Source organism: Grampus griseus (genome assembly GCF_964374135.1).
Source record: "Grampus griseus genome assembly, chromosome: 3".
In the NCBI taxonomy this organism is placed as follows: Eukaryota; Metazoa; Chordata; class Mammalia; order Artiodactyla; family Delphinidae; genus Grampus; species Grampus griseus.
Window position 1 is genome coordinate 82,869,122 of NC_139019.1, and position 22,090 is coordinate 82,891,211.

General features: G+C 36.6%; 1 protein-coding gene across 16 annotated transcripts in view; it reads left to right on the forward strand.

The window, feature by feature from the left end:
• The window catches only part of PAM (peptidylglycine alpha-amidating monooxygenase), a 282,213-nt gene that overhangs the window by 229,830 nt on the left and 30,293 nt on the right, over positions 1-22,090 (forward strand). For 11 of the 16 annotated variants that reach the window (XM_082650122.1, XM_082650119.1, XM_082650111.1 and 8 more), the window contains 2 exons: positions 10,195-10,515; positions 18,481-18,610. In XM_082650122.1, the coding sequence (XP_082506248.1) occupies positions 10,195-10,515; positions 18,481-18,610 (451 nt within the window). The remainder of the gene's footprint in view (positions 1-10,194; positions 10,516-18,480; positions 18,611-22,090) is intronic. The other 5 variants (XM_082650114.1, XM_082650115.1, XM_082650116.1 and 2 more) reach the window with 1 other exon arrangement.

The window sequence follows — 22,090 nt, forward strand, 5'->3', positions numbered from 1 at the left end:
GCTGATTTTTAAAGAAATCCCTCAGACTTAACCCTTTGCCTTATTTTGGTATTCTGGCAAAAACAAGTTATGTTCAGGTACTCCTCCTGGTTGCATTGACTCTTTCAATATTTTAAATATCCGATACATAAAAGCCCTGAATTATTTCTGTTGTGCTAGCCATAAACTAACAGACAACATCTATGTTGGTCACACAGGATATAAAACTCCCATTGGAAATAGAACAGTTGAGGGGCAGGGAAGAAAAGACCCAAAACATAAGAGGACATGTAACCAAAGGCAAGCTCTGTACCCATCAGTGACTAAATAATAGAGAAAGTTCTACCTGGATAATACAAACAATATTTTTTTTTTGCTTCCTGTCTTAATACATTGGCAAAGCAGGCAGGAAGATAAAGGTCATGATATGTCATAAATGCTGTGTTGGAAAGAAGGGATGACCTTTACTGAGGTAGTAAAGAAAAAAAGAGAGAGAGAGAAAGACTCATATGCCATAGGCTGAAAAAAAGAAATGTAGCAGTGCCACAAATGGATGGGAAGTAGTAGGTACCTCCAACATGGAGAGAAAAAAAAAAAACCAAAGCAAACTAATAATCTATTTTAACACGGTTTATCTAATACTCTATTTCCGCAGGAGAAATATGTGTTTTATTTCCTTTGAAATTCTTACCACTAAAATTGCTAGCTATTAATTTTCACCAGAATATTAACCTTGACCAGAAGTTAACTAGTTTGAAAGAGCCATCTGAGTTTTGTGTGAATCCATGTAGAATTGCCCACCCTGTGCTTACTCACAAGCACACTAACCTGCTGCAGCATCCTTGTCTGCCTTTGCTGCCTCTTGAACAAAATTTGGCCGAAGGCAAATGTATCTCAGACTCTATCTCAAAAAGTATAATTATGGAGACACCAGAGGAACCTCATTATATGGACATCTTTACCTATCAGGTTGTCCTGGATCGTGCAACAGTGGAAAACATTTTTTTTAAATAAATTTATTTATTTTTGGCTGCATTGGGTCTTTGTTGCTGCGTGCGGGCTTTCTCTAGTTGTGGTGAAGGGGGGCTACTCTTCGTTGCGGTGCGCGGGCTTCTCATTGCAGTGGCTTCTCTTGTTGCAGAGCATGGACTCTAGGTGCATGGGCTTCAGTAGTTGTGGCTCGCGGGCTCAGTAGTTGTGGCTTGTGGGTTCTAGAGCGCAGGCTCTGTAGTTGTGGCTTGCAGGCTCAGTAGTTGTGGTGCACGGGCTTAGTTGCTCCATGATGTGTGGGATCTTCCCGGACCAGGGCTCGAACCCATGTCCCCAGCATTGGCAGGCGGATTCTTAACCACTGTGCCACCAGGGAAGCCCAACAGTGGAAAACATTTTAATGAGGCTTTAATTAAATCTGCAGAGATTTTTTTAAAATAATGCTTATTAGAATTTTTTAATCATATTCATTATAGAATATATGGAAGTTATAGAAAAGTATTAAGAAGTAAACAAAAATCATCCATAATCCCCAGAAATATGGGTGTATATGTACACCCTGTGTGAAATATATATTTTACATATATGTATATTATTTTTAAAATATTTAGATCATAATATATACACATTTTTGTATCTTCTTTTTAAAATACCATATCTTGAATATTTCCTCCAACTATAAAAATTATTGGCATGCAGGATTTTTAATGACTGCATAATATGTGTATATTCCTGCCCATAGTGCTTTGAAAATAGCCTATTTGTCTACAGGTGAGCTTAGGTGAATGAGTTGATGATGCCTGCTTCTATGCAGAAAAACACTAATGGCTATTCAAAACAAATGGAAATGTCACCAAGCTTTGAAAACGTTGTAAGTAAAGAACTCCCTGTGTATGTAATAAGTACAATAAGCTAAACAATAAAACCCAACTAGACAGTGATTCTGGGTGGAGGAAATGAATCCTAGGAGACTATACAGAATGAGAAAGATGTGGAGATTTTTCACACACAAATGTATCCTTTACTTACATGTTCTGGTTGGCACTTTTAGGAAACTAAGGCATGTTTTTTTTCTCTTTATTTCTTATGCATTATGATTTTTTATATATGTTCACTATACTAAAGGTACAACCTGAACGTTCTATCAACATTGTTTAGGCAAGGAATGTGGTCTGAAACTAAAAGGCATGCCAGCTTCAAGCACGAATCTATACAACTACATTTAGGAGTTCTGAATGTGGGTGTTTCTCTCCTTTAAAATTCAGAGTATAGATCTACTGTTGAAACTTACATCAGTTGTATTGGGAAGATTTTATGTCTTAAAAAAACTCAAGGGGCTTCCCTTCCCTGGTGGCGCAGTGGTTGAGAGTCCGCCTGCCGATACAGGGGATGCGGGTTCGTGTCCCGGTCCGGGAGGATCCCACATGCCGCGGAGCGGCTGGGCCCGTGAGCCATGGACGCTGAGCCTGCGCGTCCGGCGCCTGTGCTCCGCAATGGGAGAGGCCACAACGGTGAGAGGCCCGCGTACGGCAAAAAAAAAAAAACTTCAGGCAGGGACTTCCCTGGTGGCCAGTGGTTGGGAATCTGCCTGCCAGAGCAGGGAACATGGGTTTGAGCCCTGGTCCTGGAGGATCCCACATGCCGCGGAGCAGCTAAGCCCGTGCGCCACAACTACTGAGCCTGCGCTCTAGAGCCTGCAAGCCGCAACTGCTGAAGCCCACGCGCCTGGATCCGGTGCTCCACAACGGGAGAGGCCACCGCAGTGAGAGGCCCGCGCACCACGGCGAATGGTAGCCCCCGCTTGCCGCAGCTGGAAAGGGCCCGCGCGCAGCAACGAGGACCTAACGCAGCCAAAAATAAATTAATTAATTGATTAATTTTTTTAAACAAACAAAAAAAACCTCAAGGCAGAATTGAAAGTCAAATCTGCAATACCAGTATGTCCTTGTTATTGTACATTATTTTCTGGACAGCATTTCTTTTGCTGCAGATAGGACCTTTAGCATGTTTTATTCAGTTTGCTCCAAACTCTTCTCACTGTAGTCTTCATGCCCTCATATAATCAATCTTTATACTCAAAGGTCAGCATGAGCTACTATACTCCCAAAGCAGGAGGAATATGACAAAAATACAATTTGTAGAGGGAAAACACTCCATGGCCCCAGATAGTTAAAGGTCTTCAGATACCTTCTGTGAAACAGAATAATTTCACAATGGTTTTATGCTAACAAAAATGAATTACCATTGGCATGTTTCATCAAGTAAGCAGAATCAAGGGAACAAGGTTGCAACTTAACACAACAGTAGTCTACTGTAAAAGCTTATTAAAGTAACAGTTGATAAACCATTTATGAGAAGAGCGAAACACAGGCTGGGCTTAGTAGTTAAAATTTATATTCCTTTGTTGTTCAAAATAGGACACTCCCTTCATCCCCTAATAAATTCCAAATGATTTTAGTAGCATCTTCTTAGCTTATTCCAAGCATTCTCAATACCACTTTGCTGTTTTAAAGAAGATACAAGTCTTGTTTGTATTTCCATTCAGTTATGATTTATGCGCAGTCACAAGTCTTTATTTATTGAACTCATCTATCAAACACAACTCTAAATATCCCCCAAGGCTCTGGGAAGCTGAGGGGATGCTCTTCTGAATTGGTTTCCTAATAACAGAATAGGCAGATATGAATGATCATTTATCGCATGGTTGGCCTTTCTGATATAGATCAGTATGTATGGCAGTTGCAAAAGTCATCATCTCCTAACTTCTCCTTTTTCACATTTGTCTCATTTTCTTAAAAAAAAGAAAAGAGTTAAAAGGCCCATTTCTGATTGTTTCACAATCAGATGAGTCCTATAGGAGGAAAAAGTAATAAAGTATGATCCTTAAGCCGGTCATCATGATCATGTGTTTTATTTCCCTAAGGCTAGTAGGATAAATGTTGTGGGTTGGTAATAAGTAAACAGTCAGTAAGTAACCAGTAAGGCAAAGTAATAAGTAAACCAGAAGGCAAAGTGTCAGCTATGACTGACTCATAAACTAAAATACGAAAATCTAGAAAGAAATGCTTTTATCTTTTCATTCGTCGTATCCCCCTTATTAATCAGTTGTTGTTGCATGATTGTGATCTCATTAGCTTGGTTACTTGGCGTATTTTGTCAGTGGTTAAACTGCCAATGAATATCCTATTTACTCTCCATGTACCATAGAAATCACAGAGCAATAAGCAGTAACAAAAGCTGTTTGTTTTAGGTAATGAAGTACTAGTGATTTGTGTGGGAAATGGCGGTTTATATTCTGAAAGATTACCAAGAGGCTCTTGATCACTTTAAAAATAAAAATGCCTGCCACAATTAAGATTTTATGCTGTCTAAAAGTAGGGGTACTTATTTTTTAATCCAATAATCTTAAAGCATTTTATTCAAAGAAAAAAGCATGGGGCACTTTTTCAAGGTATGTTTCCATCTTGTTTAGTTTGATCTTACCATATTCCTGAAAGTAAACCAGAGAAACTTCCATGCTGGTGGGAGGGAATACTGAGTGATCCCAACTAAATAGAAAAATGTACATTGAGCCATGAAATAGCTAACAAGCGCACAGCTAACAAACTTGGAGTTTAGTTGGTAGTGTTTTAGACTCTCTTGTGTTATGCTGTGTTCCTTTTCCTGACACATTAGCTGCTACTTCACTAGTGTTTCCCAAATACCAAACCCACTCGGCCAAATAACTTAAAGACCTAGAGCGTTTCTGCATTTCTTAAGATAAGAATCAAAGTTTGAAGTGAGGAAAAGAAAGAAATAGAACTCACTGCAGCCTAAAATCATCAAGGAAAAATTTTTATCTTTACTAATGCAGAAGCCATTTATAACACAGTATTCATTCCAGAATTATTTATTGAGTATCTGCTATAATAGGAACAGTACTAATCACTGGAAATATGACAATATATAAGAAATGAGAGGGGGTTATTTTTATATAAAATCACATTTATACCTTGCCATTTGTCCCTTCTCAGATAATTTTAATGTACGAAAAAAGTTTTTTTGGATCATCTTAGAGAATTTTATCATACATGAAAGGCATATTGCCAGTGGTAAGTTAAAACTATTAAAGAGAATAGAAAATAGAAAACTTTTCTACTTTTTCAAGCCAAAAAGAAACCCAGTCATTATTCTTTAGGCCAGTTTTTTGCATATACATTGTATATGTATGTATTGACTAATTTATTAGAGTCTTATAATAAAAAGAAGACAAGCCAGGATAGGACAAAAAAAAAGAAACTTGTTCAGTTAAATCATAAACCTGGCACCTGAGCTCAGTAGACTGTTACTTTAAAAAGAAAAAAAAAATTAATATACTAAGATGGACAGGTCTGAGGTGAATTCACAGGAAAGAGATACAGCCAGTACAGAGAAGATAAGGTAACCTGGATCCAGTATAGTGATACTTAGAAGGTGGATCCCTCTGTCAGGCTGTCTCCTTCAAATCCAAGTTCAACATGCTACCAGCTGTGCACCTTAGTACTGTGCCATTAGATTCCTCATCTAAAATGAGAACAGTAAGTATTCCACGGAAGTTAAATGTGTTCTGTCGTATAAAGCACTCAGTAAAGTGACTTGGTCATGCTGAGCTCTCAAAAAGTACTAGCTGCTATTACTATTATTGTCATTTGTAGTTTATAAAGTACTTCTTTATATGTTATCTCTGTCGAGAATAAGTAGGGTAATTATACCTCCCAGTTTTTCCAGGATTGTACCAGTTTATGCCTAGTATAAATATTAACAACACCCCTTTCCTTTCTCAAATGTGTCCCAGTTTGGTAATTAAATTATATGGTCTACTTAGCAGCAGGACCCAGAATAGAATTAGAGAATACTACCCCGAAACACATAGGTTAACTGAGCTGAGGAAAAGGGGTCATAACTGGGAAGTATCTAGGGGACGCAGGTTACCCTCAATCACAAGTCAGTTGCACAAAGGTCGAGCAGCTTTAATACCATTCCAGACAGACTTTTCCATCGAAGGCAGGGGTGAGGGTCTGTTCTGAAGACGAAGGGGTAGTCCTCCAGCACGACAATTATGGGGTGATAAGAATCTCAGGTGAGTACTGGTGGGAGGGAGGGAAAAGGTGATGTTGACAAATCGGCATCTATGAATCAAATGACTTTGTGATTCACTGGTGAGAGAAAGATGAATCTAGTTTTCTGGACTGATGGTCCCAAAACATGGTTTCATCGCTGAGAGAGATACTATAAAAAAAATAATAAAGTATGGGGAGAAGATTAAGCGCCCAGGTTTAGACATGTTGAGTTCAAAATCCCATTGAAATAGACATTCAATCCAAGTGGAAATTTCCAGATGGCAGTTTTATGTACCACTAGGTTCTAGGAAATCTCCAGATTTTGGAGTCACTTGTCTGAATGTAGCAGCGTAAGCTTTGTGAGTGGCTGAGATCACTTAGTAGGAAGAAGCCTTAGCCAGGGACAATAAAAGTATGCCAGGGATAGACCTCAGAAAACAGGAACATTCCATATGTTGGGCAGAATAAGAGGAAGCCAAGATGACAGGTGAAGATCTGGAAAGAACAATATTGTAAGGAGAGAGGTTCTGAAGGAACTATAAAAGTGCTACATGCCACCAGTAGGTCAGGATGAAGAGTCTATTGGCTTTGGCAACTAGGAGCTCTTGAGCAACTCATGCAGAAGCCATACAGGAGTGAAGTAGGGAGTGGAAGCAAATGCCTTCGATTTAGGAAGAAAGAGGATATGAGGAAGGATGAAGCAGCACATAACCCCGCACTGTCCAGTATGGTAGATACTAACCGCATGTGGCTATTTAACTTTGAATATAAATGAATTAAAAGTAAGTAAACTTAAAAGTTAAGTTTCTCAGTCTTACTGGCCACATTACAAATACTCAATAGTCCCATGTGTCTAGGAGCTATCATATTGGCAGCACAGGTATAGACTATTTCCATTATCATAGAAAGCTCTTGTAGATGGTGCTGGAACTTGTTAAAGAAAGAGGGAAAATGAAAAAGCTTGAAAGACATACTGTGTCAGAGGAGGGTCTCTTCTCACCTCCATGACCACTCAAGATAAGCCCAAAGTGAGTGTGTTTATAGCCTGAGTCAAATCTTTGGCAGAGTAATTGTATTAGAAAAGGAAAGAAAAAGGAGATGGGAAAGGCCTTAGAAGGCTCAGGGAGGGCTGGCGTCCAGAACACTGTGGTAGGGATAGTTCTTTCTCCAAAAATAGACTGATAAAAAAAAAAGAGAGAGAGAGAAAGTGCAGAAATGCAGGTACAACCTTCTCTGGCAAAATCAGGAAGCAAATCACAAAGGCAGCCGTAATGACTTGTTGAGAAAATAGAGGGCTGTAAACTTAAAGGTGGCTTTTTTCCATTATGAAAATACCAATACGAAACAGAAACTGATTTTTAAAAATTTTAGGTAAACAATAGATTGAATCAGATGCATGTTGCAACTAGAGTTTATATCTTTGTCATTAGTAATTATAATAGCTATAATTTAGTGATATCTACTTTATGAAATACACTGGACTGGGCATTCTACATTAACTGTCTTCTTTAAATCCACAAAACAATTTTTAAGGGTAGTTGTCATTATCTATTTTAAAACACTAAGTAACTTGCTTAAAGGCACAGAAAATAGCTATTAAGTGTCAGGGGCTGGATCCGAACACTAGTGTGAAATGCAGACCAGACATCGGGTAATAACAATACAAGGAAAGAGCAGAGTGCTGTAGGTGCACATAGCAGCAATTGTCAAGGCAGGCTTCTTGGATGTAAGTGACGCCTAAGTAGCATCTGAAGGTTGAGGAACTAGTTGATTACTAGGGAAAGAATGTCCCAGGAAGAAGAAACAACATCTTCTTAGAGTTGACATTCAAGGAAGTAAAAGTCCAATATGGCTATAATAGAAACTGAAAAGAAAAAGAGAATATTGAGAAATGAAACTGGGGTAGAGACCACCCAACTTCCTCTGTTTATATTCTATTCCATCCATTGTACTCAAGGTTAGGTAGATTTCCTCAATCACGATCTTAATATGACTAAGAAAGACGGTTAACATTTTGGGATTTCATATATTCCATACACCAGAAGAGAAAAAAAAAGAAACCTTTTTGGTTTGTGTATAAGAATATAAGAGATAGCCATCTAGTGGGCTCCTGCATGTAACCTCTAGAAGTGAGATGCTGCTCTGAAGCTGTGTTCTCACAAGGCCAGTGCATTTGTGTGAAGCCAAGCCTCTTACGTTGCTAAATTTTTGTTTTCCTAATCCAGTGATCATTGTAAATGATCATTTCAAAGGAACCGAGTACTCTGTATTTGGTATTTTATCACAGCTTTTAGATTTTTACTGACAAACCTCAATAACTATGCATAGTTCTAAGCCTGTGTTCCTCCATCAACATTAGCCTAATGTCATGGATTCAAGTTTTAAAATTGTGTTCTTTTTCTGTTCCTGAAGTCATCTTGTTTTCATCTTCTATATAAAATGTTTCATTGCACAACAGCGTATTAAGCTATTTATATTTAGTGTGTGGGGCAGGACAATTACACAGTAATGGGTTAATTTCTTTTCTGTAAGGCAGAATGCCACTGTGGCCTACCAGAATTGGTTGCATTGTAATTTGCTTTGTTCATTTTACTGATATTGGCCCTAATACTTGGTAATTATTTTCTGATTGAAGATCTCACCTAGGATAAGCTGCTTTCATGGGCAAGAATTGAAAACCTACTTTGAATCATTAAACCAAGATTATTTATAAACATGACAGGATCTCAGCATCATTTTGGAAAGACTTCATATCGCCTTGCACCAATATTTTAATAACATATTCTTTAGTGGAATGTATCCTGGCTAAACCAGTTATTATTTTTATTTCCTAATGGTCATAAAAAAGATTTTATAAATGTTTTCTGATCATGCTATAAATGTAATTAAAACTTAAGCAAAAGGACTCCACAATCATAAGTTTCATTAGCAGCACTTAGTATAGAGTGAGAAAAGGAAGAACTGTGGGTTTCCTTTGGGTTTGGGTTAGAATAGCAGATTTATGATTCCATAGAGAATATACATGTTTCCCATTCACACAGTTGATGTGAATGGATTTGAAACCATAGATGTAACTGATGAGGATTAAAATGCTTCATGAGCCTTCCATAGTCATATTTTGTATCTGTTGTAATATTTTATAAATAGTTTGTTTTCATGGAATTATATTATCATATCCAAGTTTACTTCTTAGTACAGGAAGACATGAAATACATTTCAGTGATGTATCATTCCAATGATACTAGTTTGTTAAAATCTCTTTTGCTTGAAACTGTTTTAAAAATATTCTTTTCTCACAAAATTATTTTTCTGAAATTTATTCGTTTCTTATTTAAAATAAACAACTGGAGCTACTTACATTAACACAGTTAACAAAATAATAAAACTGGTTTTCCAGTTGCCAAGTGGATGTTAGATTTTTTTGTGTTTTATAGCACCTGCTCAAAAATATACATTTAATTTTTTTTTTTTTTTTTTTTGGCGGTACGCTGGCCTCTCACTGTTGTGGCCTCTCCCGTTGCGGAGCACAGGCTCCAGACGCGCAGGCTCAGCGGCCACAGCTCACGGGCCCAGCCGCTCCGTGGCATGTGGGATCTTCCCGGACCGGGGCACAAACCTGCATCCCCTGCATCGGCAGGCGTACTCTCAACCACTGCGCCACCAGGGAAGCCCAACATTTAATTTTTTGTGGATTACACTTTAATAGGCTTTTAGAAGACAACTTCAAAGGGTTTGCCTGTGAAGATAGCTGTTTTCTGTTGTAGTGTTGATAATGTTTTAGAAAGCTGATGAACTCTGACTTCCAAATCAATCCAAACTAACCTTGTGAAAACCATTTATTAAAACATGCCCTGCAGTCACATGCACATTATTTTGTTTCTACTATTATGCTAATAGAGGTTATTTAGTGTCGTTGGCTCCTGAGATAACAGAAGGAAATGGGTGGTTTGTAAGATGAAATGTGAAGCATATTATTTTCTCATTGTTCTGGAAAATCATCTTTTTCTCCCCATGCTTGAACATCTGAGAGCAACCTTCCCTCTCACTTATTATGAGGAATCGGATGATATTATTTAAGGCACAAAATTTTGTAAATTTTGCAATCTTATCAACTCTCCACCCCTTATCTCTTCTCTTTTTTTCACAGGTGATTTCTATTCACTACTTTCCAAGCTGCTAGGAGAAAGGGAAGATGTTGTTCATGTGCATAAATATAATCCTACAGAAAAGGCAGAATCAGAGTCAGACCTGGTAGCTGAGATTGCAAACGTAGTCCAAAAGAAGGATCTTGGTCAGTCTGATGCCAGAGAGAGTGCAGAACATGAGAGGGACAATGCTCTTCTTGTCAGAGACAGAATTCACAAATTCCACAGACTAGCATCTACTTTGAGGCCAGCAGAGAGCAGAGTTTTGTCATTACAGCAGCCGCTACCCGGTGAAGGCACCTGGGAACCAGAACACACAGGAGGTGCGTTTAGGGCTTCTTTTAAAGAATAAAATGTGAAACGCTACAATCCACATAAGCAAAATCTGAAGGGAATAAAAATTAATGGGTGAGAAAGCTCATCAATGAAAAGGATTTATCATTAGAAAAAACATGACTCAGATTTGGGTTGTCAGATATCACCTTTGTTTGAGGAGTTTTTCTTTTTGTTTTGGTCCAGTACTATCAATACATAAATTCAATCTCTGTTCAGTTGATGAGCCAGAATTACTAAGACCCAAAATCTTTGGATCATATTGGGCAGGGTGGCATATGAAATTCAGGGTAACAGATTCTTACAAAATCAACATTCTCCATTTAGTTCAATGGGAATAAACTGAAAATTCAAACCTGATATGTAAAGTCCCGGTGTATGAAATGGTTATACACTACCTTCCTTTAAGGTAATTAAATTCCTCTCAGAGGAATCTTACACTTCCAGCGTTCTCATCCAATTGACTTGTAAAATGTAACCATTTTTATGACTTTGATTTCTTGAGTTCCATTATCAATTACTATCTTAATCGGAAAGTTGAGTAGTTATATCTGAAGGGACCTCCAGCAAGTCAGTAACTATCAGATTTATCTTTACTTCTAACCAGGATTGGCTTCTGTAATTAGAGGACAATACCTTATTCCCTTCAGGTTTCTGTACCAGCAAGCTATGGATGCCTCATCTTTGTCTTTAATTGTGTTGTGGCTTCTGTGATATTGATTGTGTTTCATGTTACTTGCTAATGTGGAAAGCCAGATAATACAGCATGTGGAGATAATCCCCAAAAAAGTAACGGATATGCATGCATGGCAGCTGTCCATGTGTGGGCTGGAATGGCACAGGCTGCCAGCTTGATGTTTTCAAATAGAGCTTTGCAGGAAGCCATAAATTATTCAACACCCAACTGATTTTTATTTATAATTGAAAAAAATTAGGATGCAGTGCCTTTTGCTAACACAGGAGTTTCAATCATTGACCATTAGGACTGGCCTAATAGTCTCTATGAGACGTTAAATGGAGCCCAGATTTTTACCTCTTCATATTTAAACAGGGTCAGCCCTGCTCTAACTCCTTCTAAATTTACCTAATAAAACTGTGTTTCTCAAGAGGTGGTCCCTGGACCCTCTTGCATCAGAATCACCTAGGGTGATTATGAAAAATCTAGACTCCTGAATCCTACTGAAGACCAACTGAATTGACATCTCTGAGTATGATGTCTAGAAATCTGCAGTTTATCATGCCCCTATCCGTTTCATAGAAAGACTGGAGTGTCTGTCTGAACGTCTGTATTAAGGACAGTAAATTGTAACCCGAACAGCATATAAATATAAAAGGGAAAGGGGCCTTTTTGGTGAGAATACAATTCTATTCAAGCATGAAGTGTTAGAGTTGCATCCTGCTTTATTCCATGACTTGTCTTTTTTTTTATTGAAGTATTTATTTTTTATTGAAGTAACATTGGTTTATAACATTATATGTGTTTCATGTGTACAACAGTATATTTTTATTTCTGTATACCCTACAGTGTGCTCACCACCAAAAATTTAGTTTCTGGTTATCTATGACTTGCCTTTATTACTCTTTGATGTGAAATAATATCATGGTCATTTATAGGCATCATAAATGTCAATGTAAAAATCACAGTTTGACTTAAGGAATTGTATTCCTAAAACCTACTTAGTTTTTCTAAGAAAGAAATGCTTAAAATACTCAAAATACACTTACTGGCCAAATCTCCTTATACCTTCCAAGGTAGTCAGAATGGCAGTGACCAGGAAAAAAATGTTTCTCCAGGATCTGGTTCAGAAAGTTTCCTTTCATTTTAAGTATGTGGGTGAATGTCACTGAAATAAATAAAGCAATGAGTTACAGAAACAGAGCACAAATTCTAGTTACAGGAAGAAGATGTGCATGTATTTCCTTTCTGAAATGACTTATTTTAGTGTTACTTCACTGCTCTGATTCAAAATTTTTAAAAAATTAAATGCAAAATAACAAAACTCATATTTAGGTAAGCTATTTCTAAAAGTCTTTTCAATTTTCTTTCACTGTTTACCATAACACTATCTAATATCTAACTTTAATTAAAGAAAAGCACTTAATAAGTGCTATATGTTAACAATAATTATTATAATTGCTACCATTAATGTCAAGTTGGACTAATAGTTCAAAAATTTAAACACCAAAGTAGTTGGTGTTTTGTTATTTATTATTTTAATTACTTATTAAATATTAATTATTTTAGCTTAAGTAGCATCCATGAGAGAATTTTCTTGCAATGTGTAGGAAAGCTGCAAAAATTGGCACTCTGAGTTGATAAATTGAGAAAATGACTTGGCAGTGTTCTACCATAATGGGAGTTTGTGGCTCTTCAAATCGCTGATCACTTACATTGATCTGCCTTGATGTTTTCCTGTAATATATGACGTACAGTGTGAAAATATGCAACCTGGTAAATTGAGAGGCAAATGCACTCCTTTTTACACTTAACAGTTTGGTTTCTACCGTTAGTTTGACATCTATATTGAGACAGCATTAATAGAGTAGAAAGGAAATCATAGTCTTTATTCTAGTTGCCTTCTGGAAACTAGATTCATTGAAAAATAAATTTAAAACTGCAGACAGCTATTCTCTTGCTGTCAGATCTGATTGGACTACTATTTGCTAGCATATGGAAGCCTGATTCAACATTTGTTACACACCCTTGGACATCAGAAAATACATCTGCATTTGTGTGATGCTTCCCATCAGATAAGAGAATGCACAGAATCTTTAAATATTGTTATGATACATTTACATTTTACTTAATTTCTATGGACAACTTTTTCTTGACTCAGAGTCCATTACTTTTAACATATTTCAGTCATATGCTGACCCCTAGGTTCAAGTCTTATAGAATTCCCAGGGTAAAATAAAGCATTCAGTAGGCTGAATTTTCATCTCTGGAGGAGAGGAGAATAGTGAAAACAAACCCACACATAGCCCTTACTATGAGCCAGGCTAAGTGTTTTAGATGCATTAACTCATTTAATTCTCATAACAACCCTATTTATAAACCCATTTATAGAGGAAGAAACTGAGGCATAGAAAGGTCATGCCATGGATCCAAAGTGCCACAGCTCAATAAACCAACATTCAAAGCCAGGCAGGTTTGCTCCAAGTCTTGGTTTTTAATCACTTTATTACTCTGCCTCTCACAATAAAATAAAATAATAGATAGATAGATAAGATAGATATGCTGGTTTTTTCCAATCATCCCATCATCTTATCTACAACTGTAATAACTCTAGGTGTAGATTGCCTTTGGTCATACTTTCTCAATCAATATCCAAACAATTTGACTAAGGTGAGGATTCGTTTGCAGTTAAATTTTTAAAAGAAAACGAACTCTGCTAATACTTCTGAGCCCCTAGTTATGTCTTAATTCTCTTCCTCACTTCACTCCCACTAAATAAGACCTTATAACTATTCCTGTTTTCTTTCTCACTTGAGTATAAATATTTCTCCTATAGTTTCAGTTAATTATAGTTATTGTTGGCACTTCTGATGAATAACAATCCCTGACCAAAATAAGGCATCTTTTCTTCACTAAATGAGAATTTGCAAGTATAGAAAGAGCAACCACTTTATTTTGTTCTTGTTGTTGAAATGTTCTACTGATTTCACTAGGGTCTTTTCCTTAAGATTAAATATGAAGAGCCTTGTTATGGTGAAGTTAAGTCATAGTCCTAGGTTTGAAATTATGTTTTTTCTCAACTTTGTCTGTTAGTCCTTATGTACACAGATAAATGAAAATGCCCTTTTAAGTGCTTCTTAATAATTTCATATGAAAGCAGCATTGATTACTAACATTAATCTTTTCTGGAAAGGTGTAATTCATTAATCCTCTTAGTGATTTATTGATACAATTTTAATAGTAATGTTTAATTTTTTTTTGAAAGTAGTAACTTTGTTTCTAAATATATGCTGGAATATGCACAATTACCTTTATTTATAATGAATACAAAGATTCTTCTGAAATAATCCTGTCGTTTGACATGTGAATTTAGAGCAGCTGACACTTGGAGTTGGCTTGCCCAAGGTCACATGTAAGAAATTTGTATTTAATTTTCAAATTAAAACTGTAAGTCTACAACATTAGTCATACACTGAATTACTTCTTAGATAAAAACTAAGAGGAATCTGAACTCAAATTTTTAACTTTTCCATGATTGAAAATGTTAAGTTTAAGTTAGAACCCAAATATATTTTGTCATACAATTTTTAATAAGGATTTGAAATATTTGTAATTGAGGATTAGGAAATAATCACCCTTGCTATTGATGACTGAAGTCTTGCCCAAGCCTGTATTTCCTTTTTTATGAATAGAGAAAATGACCTGGGATGAGCCAGTCCTGTTCTAGTATTCTGTGATTCTCTTATAAAGATGGGCAGGAATTGGGAAAACATCAGTATTTATTCCATATCCATACAGCACTAGTCCTCAATGACTGCTTTGTTCTTGATCATTTAATCTTAAAGAGAACAGCCTTTAACTGCCTAATAATGAAAAAGATGACACTGGAAGCAAAAACATCAATTAACTGAGGTAGTGTTCACAGAAGAGGACGTGAACTCAGTTTTCCTTTAACTATTTTAGAATTTGTAATTAACACAGAGACCTAGGTTTTGAGGTCCTGAAAGTTTTGAGGTCTTGGCTGGGTAATCTTAATAAATGTACAATGATATTTTTAAATGAAATTCAAAATAATTTAATATAATTTCTCTGAACGTTCTTGCTGTGCACAAAATAGTTCTTTGCATTGACAAAAAGAGCAAAGTTACTTACAGTGTTAACCCTCTTATATATTTCCTCACATATCACCTTTGCTGTTTTGAAAATTTACCAAAAGTATATAAATATGTTCTAGATATTTACACTGCTTTTTCTTCTTGAAAATTCCCGACCAAAAGGGATTCTTATAAGTGACAAAATAGGTAAACAACCCATTAGGCAGTGCTTTTTGAGTGCTTACCAATCTAAGATCAGTGATAATTAGGGTTATTCACAGCCAGATTAAGGTTCTTTATACAGTATTTCCAATATTTGATGAAATCCCCATTTGAAGCCAGAATAGTGTATTTACTGATATTTGGGACATTGCATATTTCTATCAGAATTAATATCTCTGCATTGCATATTTCTATCAGAATTAATATTTCTGAATCTTCATGAGCACCTCGCTTCCAGTACCTGTTGGTGGACCACTGAATAGAAAAGTTCCAGGAAACCTGACATTTGTTTATTGTCTTTAATGAAAATAATTAGCCAATTAGCTTTTTTTTTAGTCTCTTCACGGTAGCTTCAGCACAATACTAGGGGTAAAAAGAGGTAGTACAAGTGAACTAAAAGATTATAAGGGTGTTTAAATGCTAGTTGACAACATAAGCAAGTAGAGACTGGAGCATAGAGTTCAATTTAGTGCATTTTTTTGGCCATTACAATGGGCCAGGCCCCGTGCAAGACTTAGTGACAAAACAGTGAATAAGACATGATCCTTGCCCTCACAAAATTCCATCTAGTTGTAGTGGTGCTGGGCTCTGAGAAGCTGATGAAAGCGACTAAATATCTGTATTGTTATGAGGTTCAAGTCTCCCTTGGAGCCCATCCAGAATCTTCAGGAGCTGCTGAATGAGTACAGAATGACCACCGAAAAGACAAGCTGTAACTGAGATGAGAATGAATGAAGTACAACCTGAGATTCAAGCAACTTAAAAATAATTTGAAACATTTTCTTTGGGGAATCCATCCATACGTCTCTAATTATAATACTTATACCCTGCTTCCTGAGTTCACTTTCAGAAACACAGTTTTTTTCATGTCACCCCATGATTGAAAACCTTCAGTGGTTCCCAGTCGCCTATAGTCACAATTTGCATCCTTTTCTCCTATTATGATAGATAATAAGCGTGATAGATGATGAATGCTATTCATCCTAGCAGCCCCATTTACATCCACTGCTGTGCAAATTTAGGCACGCCAGTTATTACTCTGCCCCCTTCTCCCCAACTCAGGAAGACATAGCAAAACACACATGAGTGAGAATGACATTCTCGCGTGCTCTAATATATTTCAGAAGTAAATTATTCCCAAGTTTTGTGCTTTACTGCTATTAATAAAGTACTTGCAGCATACCTCAAAATTAATCACAGTATAGATCAAGACACCACAGCTCAAAACTACATTCTTTAATTCATTGTTAAATCCATACCTTCATGTTCTCTACAAATGTATATTTTCCAGTCTAAGCTAGATCTTGGGGTCTGTTAATCCTGCCTGTCACTCTCATACCCGCTCCTGACATACACAGATATCCTTAAAGACATACAAATTACGTAAAGATCTTGAAACACATTCTGCAATTATAATCATCCTCACTTTCCATCTTTCTGACTGAAATATTCTCTGCCTACTTCTATATTCAATAAACTTTAAGTGAGAACACCTACCCTCTCCCAGCCAAGCCTCAGGAAGGATTATGGGCCCTTTCCTGTGTTCCTGCACTGTACTGTGTCATAAATATTTGCTTTCTGTTTTTTGTTTGTTTGTTTTTTGGTTATTTTTTGGGGTTTTTTTTTTTTCATTTTATCCTATGAGTCCTTCTAGAACCAAAACCATGCTTTATTTCTTTGTGTCCCCAGAATCTAACATAACACCTTACATAGACAATACACTTAGGGAATATTTGTTGAATATGCTTCAGCAAAGGTTGTAGACACAACTGTTCCAGGCATCCTATTGATTGTGCTGTGTTATTAATTTTTGTTTTAAAAAATTAAATGAGCAAAGGTAAGAATATTTTGAGTGAAAAGTTACTGTTTCCTGTTGTATAGTTGAGAGAATTATCTTAAAGTGTTTACTCTCACACCAGCATCCTCTCAGGCTTTCAGAATCTGACTGTACAAGCCCTGTGTTTCCCTTTCTTCCTCCAGTCTTTAATGTTTATCTTTGAGGATTTCACTGCATGTCGCCACATCCTCCAGAGTATGGGAAGGAGAAAGGAGACTCAAACTGCTGCTTTTTTACTTCTCAGCATCTCTGTTGAAGCGTTTCAGAGGGAAAGAAATATTGACACTGATACAAAGGATTTCACAGCATCTTCATAACTTTATATCCTCAGTTAATATAGCTACTCTGTACATGGTACCTCTTTATTCATGAGCATTTTTATAAAAGGGGTTAACAATTGAACCTAGGTATTCTCTAAGTATAAGTGTATTCTGATCAGAAGTGAGAGTGATTGTAAATCACTCAGTCATGAGTTCCTGTTATGTTTTCCTTTCTTGTGTTAGGAAACAGTGAAATATAAGCAGTGAAAGAATATCTCTCCATTCCCATTGTTATAGGAACACTAAAGTTAGGTGAAATGAGATTGGTATTTTACATAGTTCCTTGTACAAGGTATTATCAATGATGGTTTATTATAAGGTCTAATGTATTCTGAACATCCACAATTTACACAGAAGTTAGATGAGAAAGACAGACACACACAAACACACAGAAACGGGCTTATTGCCTAAGAATACTATCTATTTACAACATTTAAAAGCTTTGTATTAAAATCATGCCATCCATGTTGCCATATTTTTCAAAGATACTAATTTAAAGTAAGAATCTTGTTAAGAAGACTGTCTCAAATTTGCCCCTTAATGGCTTAAGGATAAACTGGTTTTACGAAGCATCTTATCAACAGGAAAAGAGCATATCCCCAAACAAGTTCACAGTCACTTACTTTATTCATAGCTCAGGAGGCTCCTTGGCATGTGCATGTGGTATATTTTATGTAGAGCATGGCTTGATTTTTTTTCTTTGCATCTAGTGACATTACTGCATGAACTTCTTATAATCATTGTGAATCTTCATGAGGTTATACTAGCTTTCTTTTTTACACTAAATGTATGGATTTATCTTTTAGATTTCCATGTAGAAGAGGCACTGGATTGGCCTGGAGTATACTTGTTACCAGGCCAGGTTTCTGGGATAGCTCTGGACCCTACGAATAATCTGGTGATTTTCCACAGAGGTAACCATGTCTGGGATGGAAAGTAAGTAATAATTTTTCCTTGAAGGAGTAAAAGAAGATAAAAATAGCATGCATTGCTTTTCATTAAACTGAGAATAATGGTGAGAGAACTATCAAGGTTTTCTTTGAACTTGATTTTTGTGAGCAAAACATATTTGTTCTTTTAGTATATGACTGTGACACATAGAAAAGAGAAAGTCTTGTGCATTTGAAAACAATTAAGGTAGTTTCACAAACTAGTTTATGGAAAGAAGGCGATAACAGTCTGTGATTCTGCCTACTTAGCATTTTGCTCTCTCCCCCTTGAAGCTACCTTCACATTCCTAAGGAAAGTAACATTAAAGGCAGTTAAGACAGTACATGGCTGAGGCATTTCAAGACTTCAGAAAAAGTGCATCATGATCAATGATCAACGAAGAAAGTTACTAGTTGACTACAATAAAGCACTTCATTATTTTCATGTACTGGGTACAGAACCATAGTAAGGCCATGGGACTCTCCCTTTCCATCAGACTGCTCCCTGGCATGATAACAGTGCCTTCTGGAGACTGTAGTTAGAGCAGCTTGGCCACCATATTATAGAAAGAGTCAGTACCTTGGCCTTCACATTTCCATACAGATTAATTTTATTACTCAAATTTGCATTTCTCATGAGCACCGAAAACTTAAAGAGTAACAAGACTTGAGAATAACACTAAGACTAATATCCCGCTTTTCCCTCTGGGTTTCTCTTTCCAACCTTTTATTCTATCTTCCACTATCATCTTATAGGGAGTTTTGGTAAAGAAGTCTAACATTCATTGAGTGTTTACTGTGCTCCTGTGACTGTTCTGTTTACATAAATTACCTCACAACGTTTAGGCACTGTTATTATCATCATCATTCACGTTTTACAGGTGAAGAAACCAAGAGGAAGTAAGTGTTCTGCCCCAGACCTCACAGTTAGCCTGGCAGAGTCAGGCTTCAGTTCCTTTCCATCTGACTCCAGAGTCAGCCTGCTTACCCAGTTTGTTAAACTTACTGCCTTTTAGAGGATTACGAGCACATTTACATGATTGTATTTTTAAAAGCTTATTCCAAAATTTAGCAGGTTATCTTAATTCTCCTGAGTAATGAGTATCCATTTATTCATGTGTTTTACCACAAATCTACATATGAAGGTAAATTTTTTAATATCTTATGAATTAAGTGTAATGAATCTCTCCTTTCAAGTGTACAACTGTAGGGTTTCATTTGGAAAATTGAGGATCCACATACACAGTTCAATTGTTTTCTTCCTCCATTTTCAGAGATACTGATTTAACTTAGGCTAAGCCTGCTCTGTCACATACGCATGTATGTAGTTTTCTTTGTGTAGTTGAAGATGGAATTCAATTAGCATTTCAAAATAGATTGATAGCTTTGTTACTGTTTAATTGTCCTTTCCAGTTGTCACACTCAAAAATGGAATCTGAGGAAGAGATCAATTCAGAGTTCAAAGCCATCGAACTCAGCATCCCTATTTATACATCTCTGTTACATCATCTTAGTCATTATTGAACATCTAATGATATTTTCACAAGTGCTTCCAAAAGCAAACTACTACTATTCATTGTAGCATATTCTTCATTTTAATGAATATTGCTACATTTTCCGCATGGATTTCTAGCCACATTTTACCAGACGAGAAAATTACAGCATCATTTTCTCCCATTGATACTGTTTCAGCTGGCTAAAGCTAAATCGGACAAAGTCCAATTTTCCATTTTAATGTGATATTCATTCCAAGTAAACAGCAGAGGCTGGAATCGTTTAATAGAAAAAAATAAAAAGGGATCTGTAAAGGCCAGCTTGGGGTAGATGACACAAGACTGTGAAACAAGAGCCACATAAGAACATTTTCTGGGACATATATGGCCGTCCTAGCTGAAGACCTGCTTTTTCCTGGCCTCTTGCTTTCATCTAGATAACCAGTATCATGTGTAAATAGATTCCAGTTCCATTACCAAAGCCCCAGTGTGTTTACCCTGATAAATGGCACTGACAAAGGGCCAAAAATGCAAGACTTTTTCAGGGCAGTCATGCTGATTTAACTCATTAAATCTGTTTCTTCTTTCTTCTTCTTCTTTTTTATCTTTCAGGTGTAAGAATATTTGTTATCTCTCTTTCCTTCTGCCTCTCTTGTATTTCCTGTTGGCCTCTAGCAGCCTTTGCAATCCATTGTTGTGAGGAAGTTCTCTTCTGGCACTCGGATCTCTGCTTTTAACACTGTCTGCTTTAATATTCATAAAGGGAATAAGAAGTGGATTACTCTGTTAGTTATTTTGTAGGAAAATAGATTCGGATGTGTGGGCCCTGCTCGTTGAATGGTCATACGTGACCATCCTTCCTACATGTATAAGTTGCATTATATAGAATAGACAACGTACATAATTTTTCTTTTTCCTCATTGACTATCCAAGGATTATACAAAGAAAAAGACAGCACTTTCCAGAAAAATTTATTATGTGCTAGTGAGAGACAATGGAAATTAAAAATGGGGTGGAAATTGCATTCTTTTTGCTACCACTGTTTGGATAGAAAGATGAGAAATCCTGTATTAATTTTCCTCAGAATCTTTCCCATCCTGATACTTCTCATGTTCACAAAATTATAAGTTCCATAAGGCTAGAGCTTGTTCTAAATCAAATCTTAGTAGTCTATATCCCCTAATTTTTTGTAGTTGATCATTCTTTAAGTATCAGACAGTACTTGGAGTTAATAGTAATCCCTAATTAATACTCAGTACTCAAAGCTCTTTTGATATCATCACAAAAACTGTCTTTATAAGTAGTATTACTCTTCATTTCTACCTGATAGCCTTGATCAACTCTTACTTTTCTACTTAATCATGCTAAATAAGCATAGCAACAAAATAATAATAGTAGTAATAATAATAATGATGATGATAAAACACTTACCCTCCTGAAAGATGACTGTCAACTCCCTTTCTCAATTTGATTTCCATTTTCTTCCCTGTCAGTATGGCTTCTTCTAGTTAAAATAGGAAATGCCTATTACCAGCAGGGTGTAATGAAACTTTAAAGAGCCTCTTGTCTGCCCTGGTGCTCGGGCGGCATGGCAGCTAGAGCTCTTTAAATGCCTCCCAGCAGGAGCTGGGTAGCTCCTGCCTCAGTAACAGCTGTTCCTCGGTCTCTGTCAAAATCACCACCATTGTCAGAGGCTTGCTTCTTGGCCTTTCTTTTATTTATCTTAGCTATGGCTGAGGTTCTGCTGTGCAGGCCTCACATCACATACCCTCTTAAGTAAATCATGGGTTTTATCCCTAATTTTTAGGTGCTAAAAGGTGTTTCCATTATACCACTTGTCATTTCTTCACATGCAGTTGGAAGGGATTTTGGAAGTTTTATCACTTGTAATTCTTTCCGTAACCAATAAGGGAGAAAACCCAACACAAACTAGCTTAGGAAAAGAAATTTATTAGTTTGTATAAATAAAAACTTTAAGGGTATGGTAGCTCAAA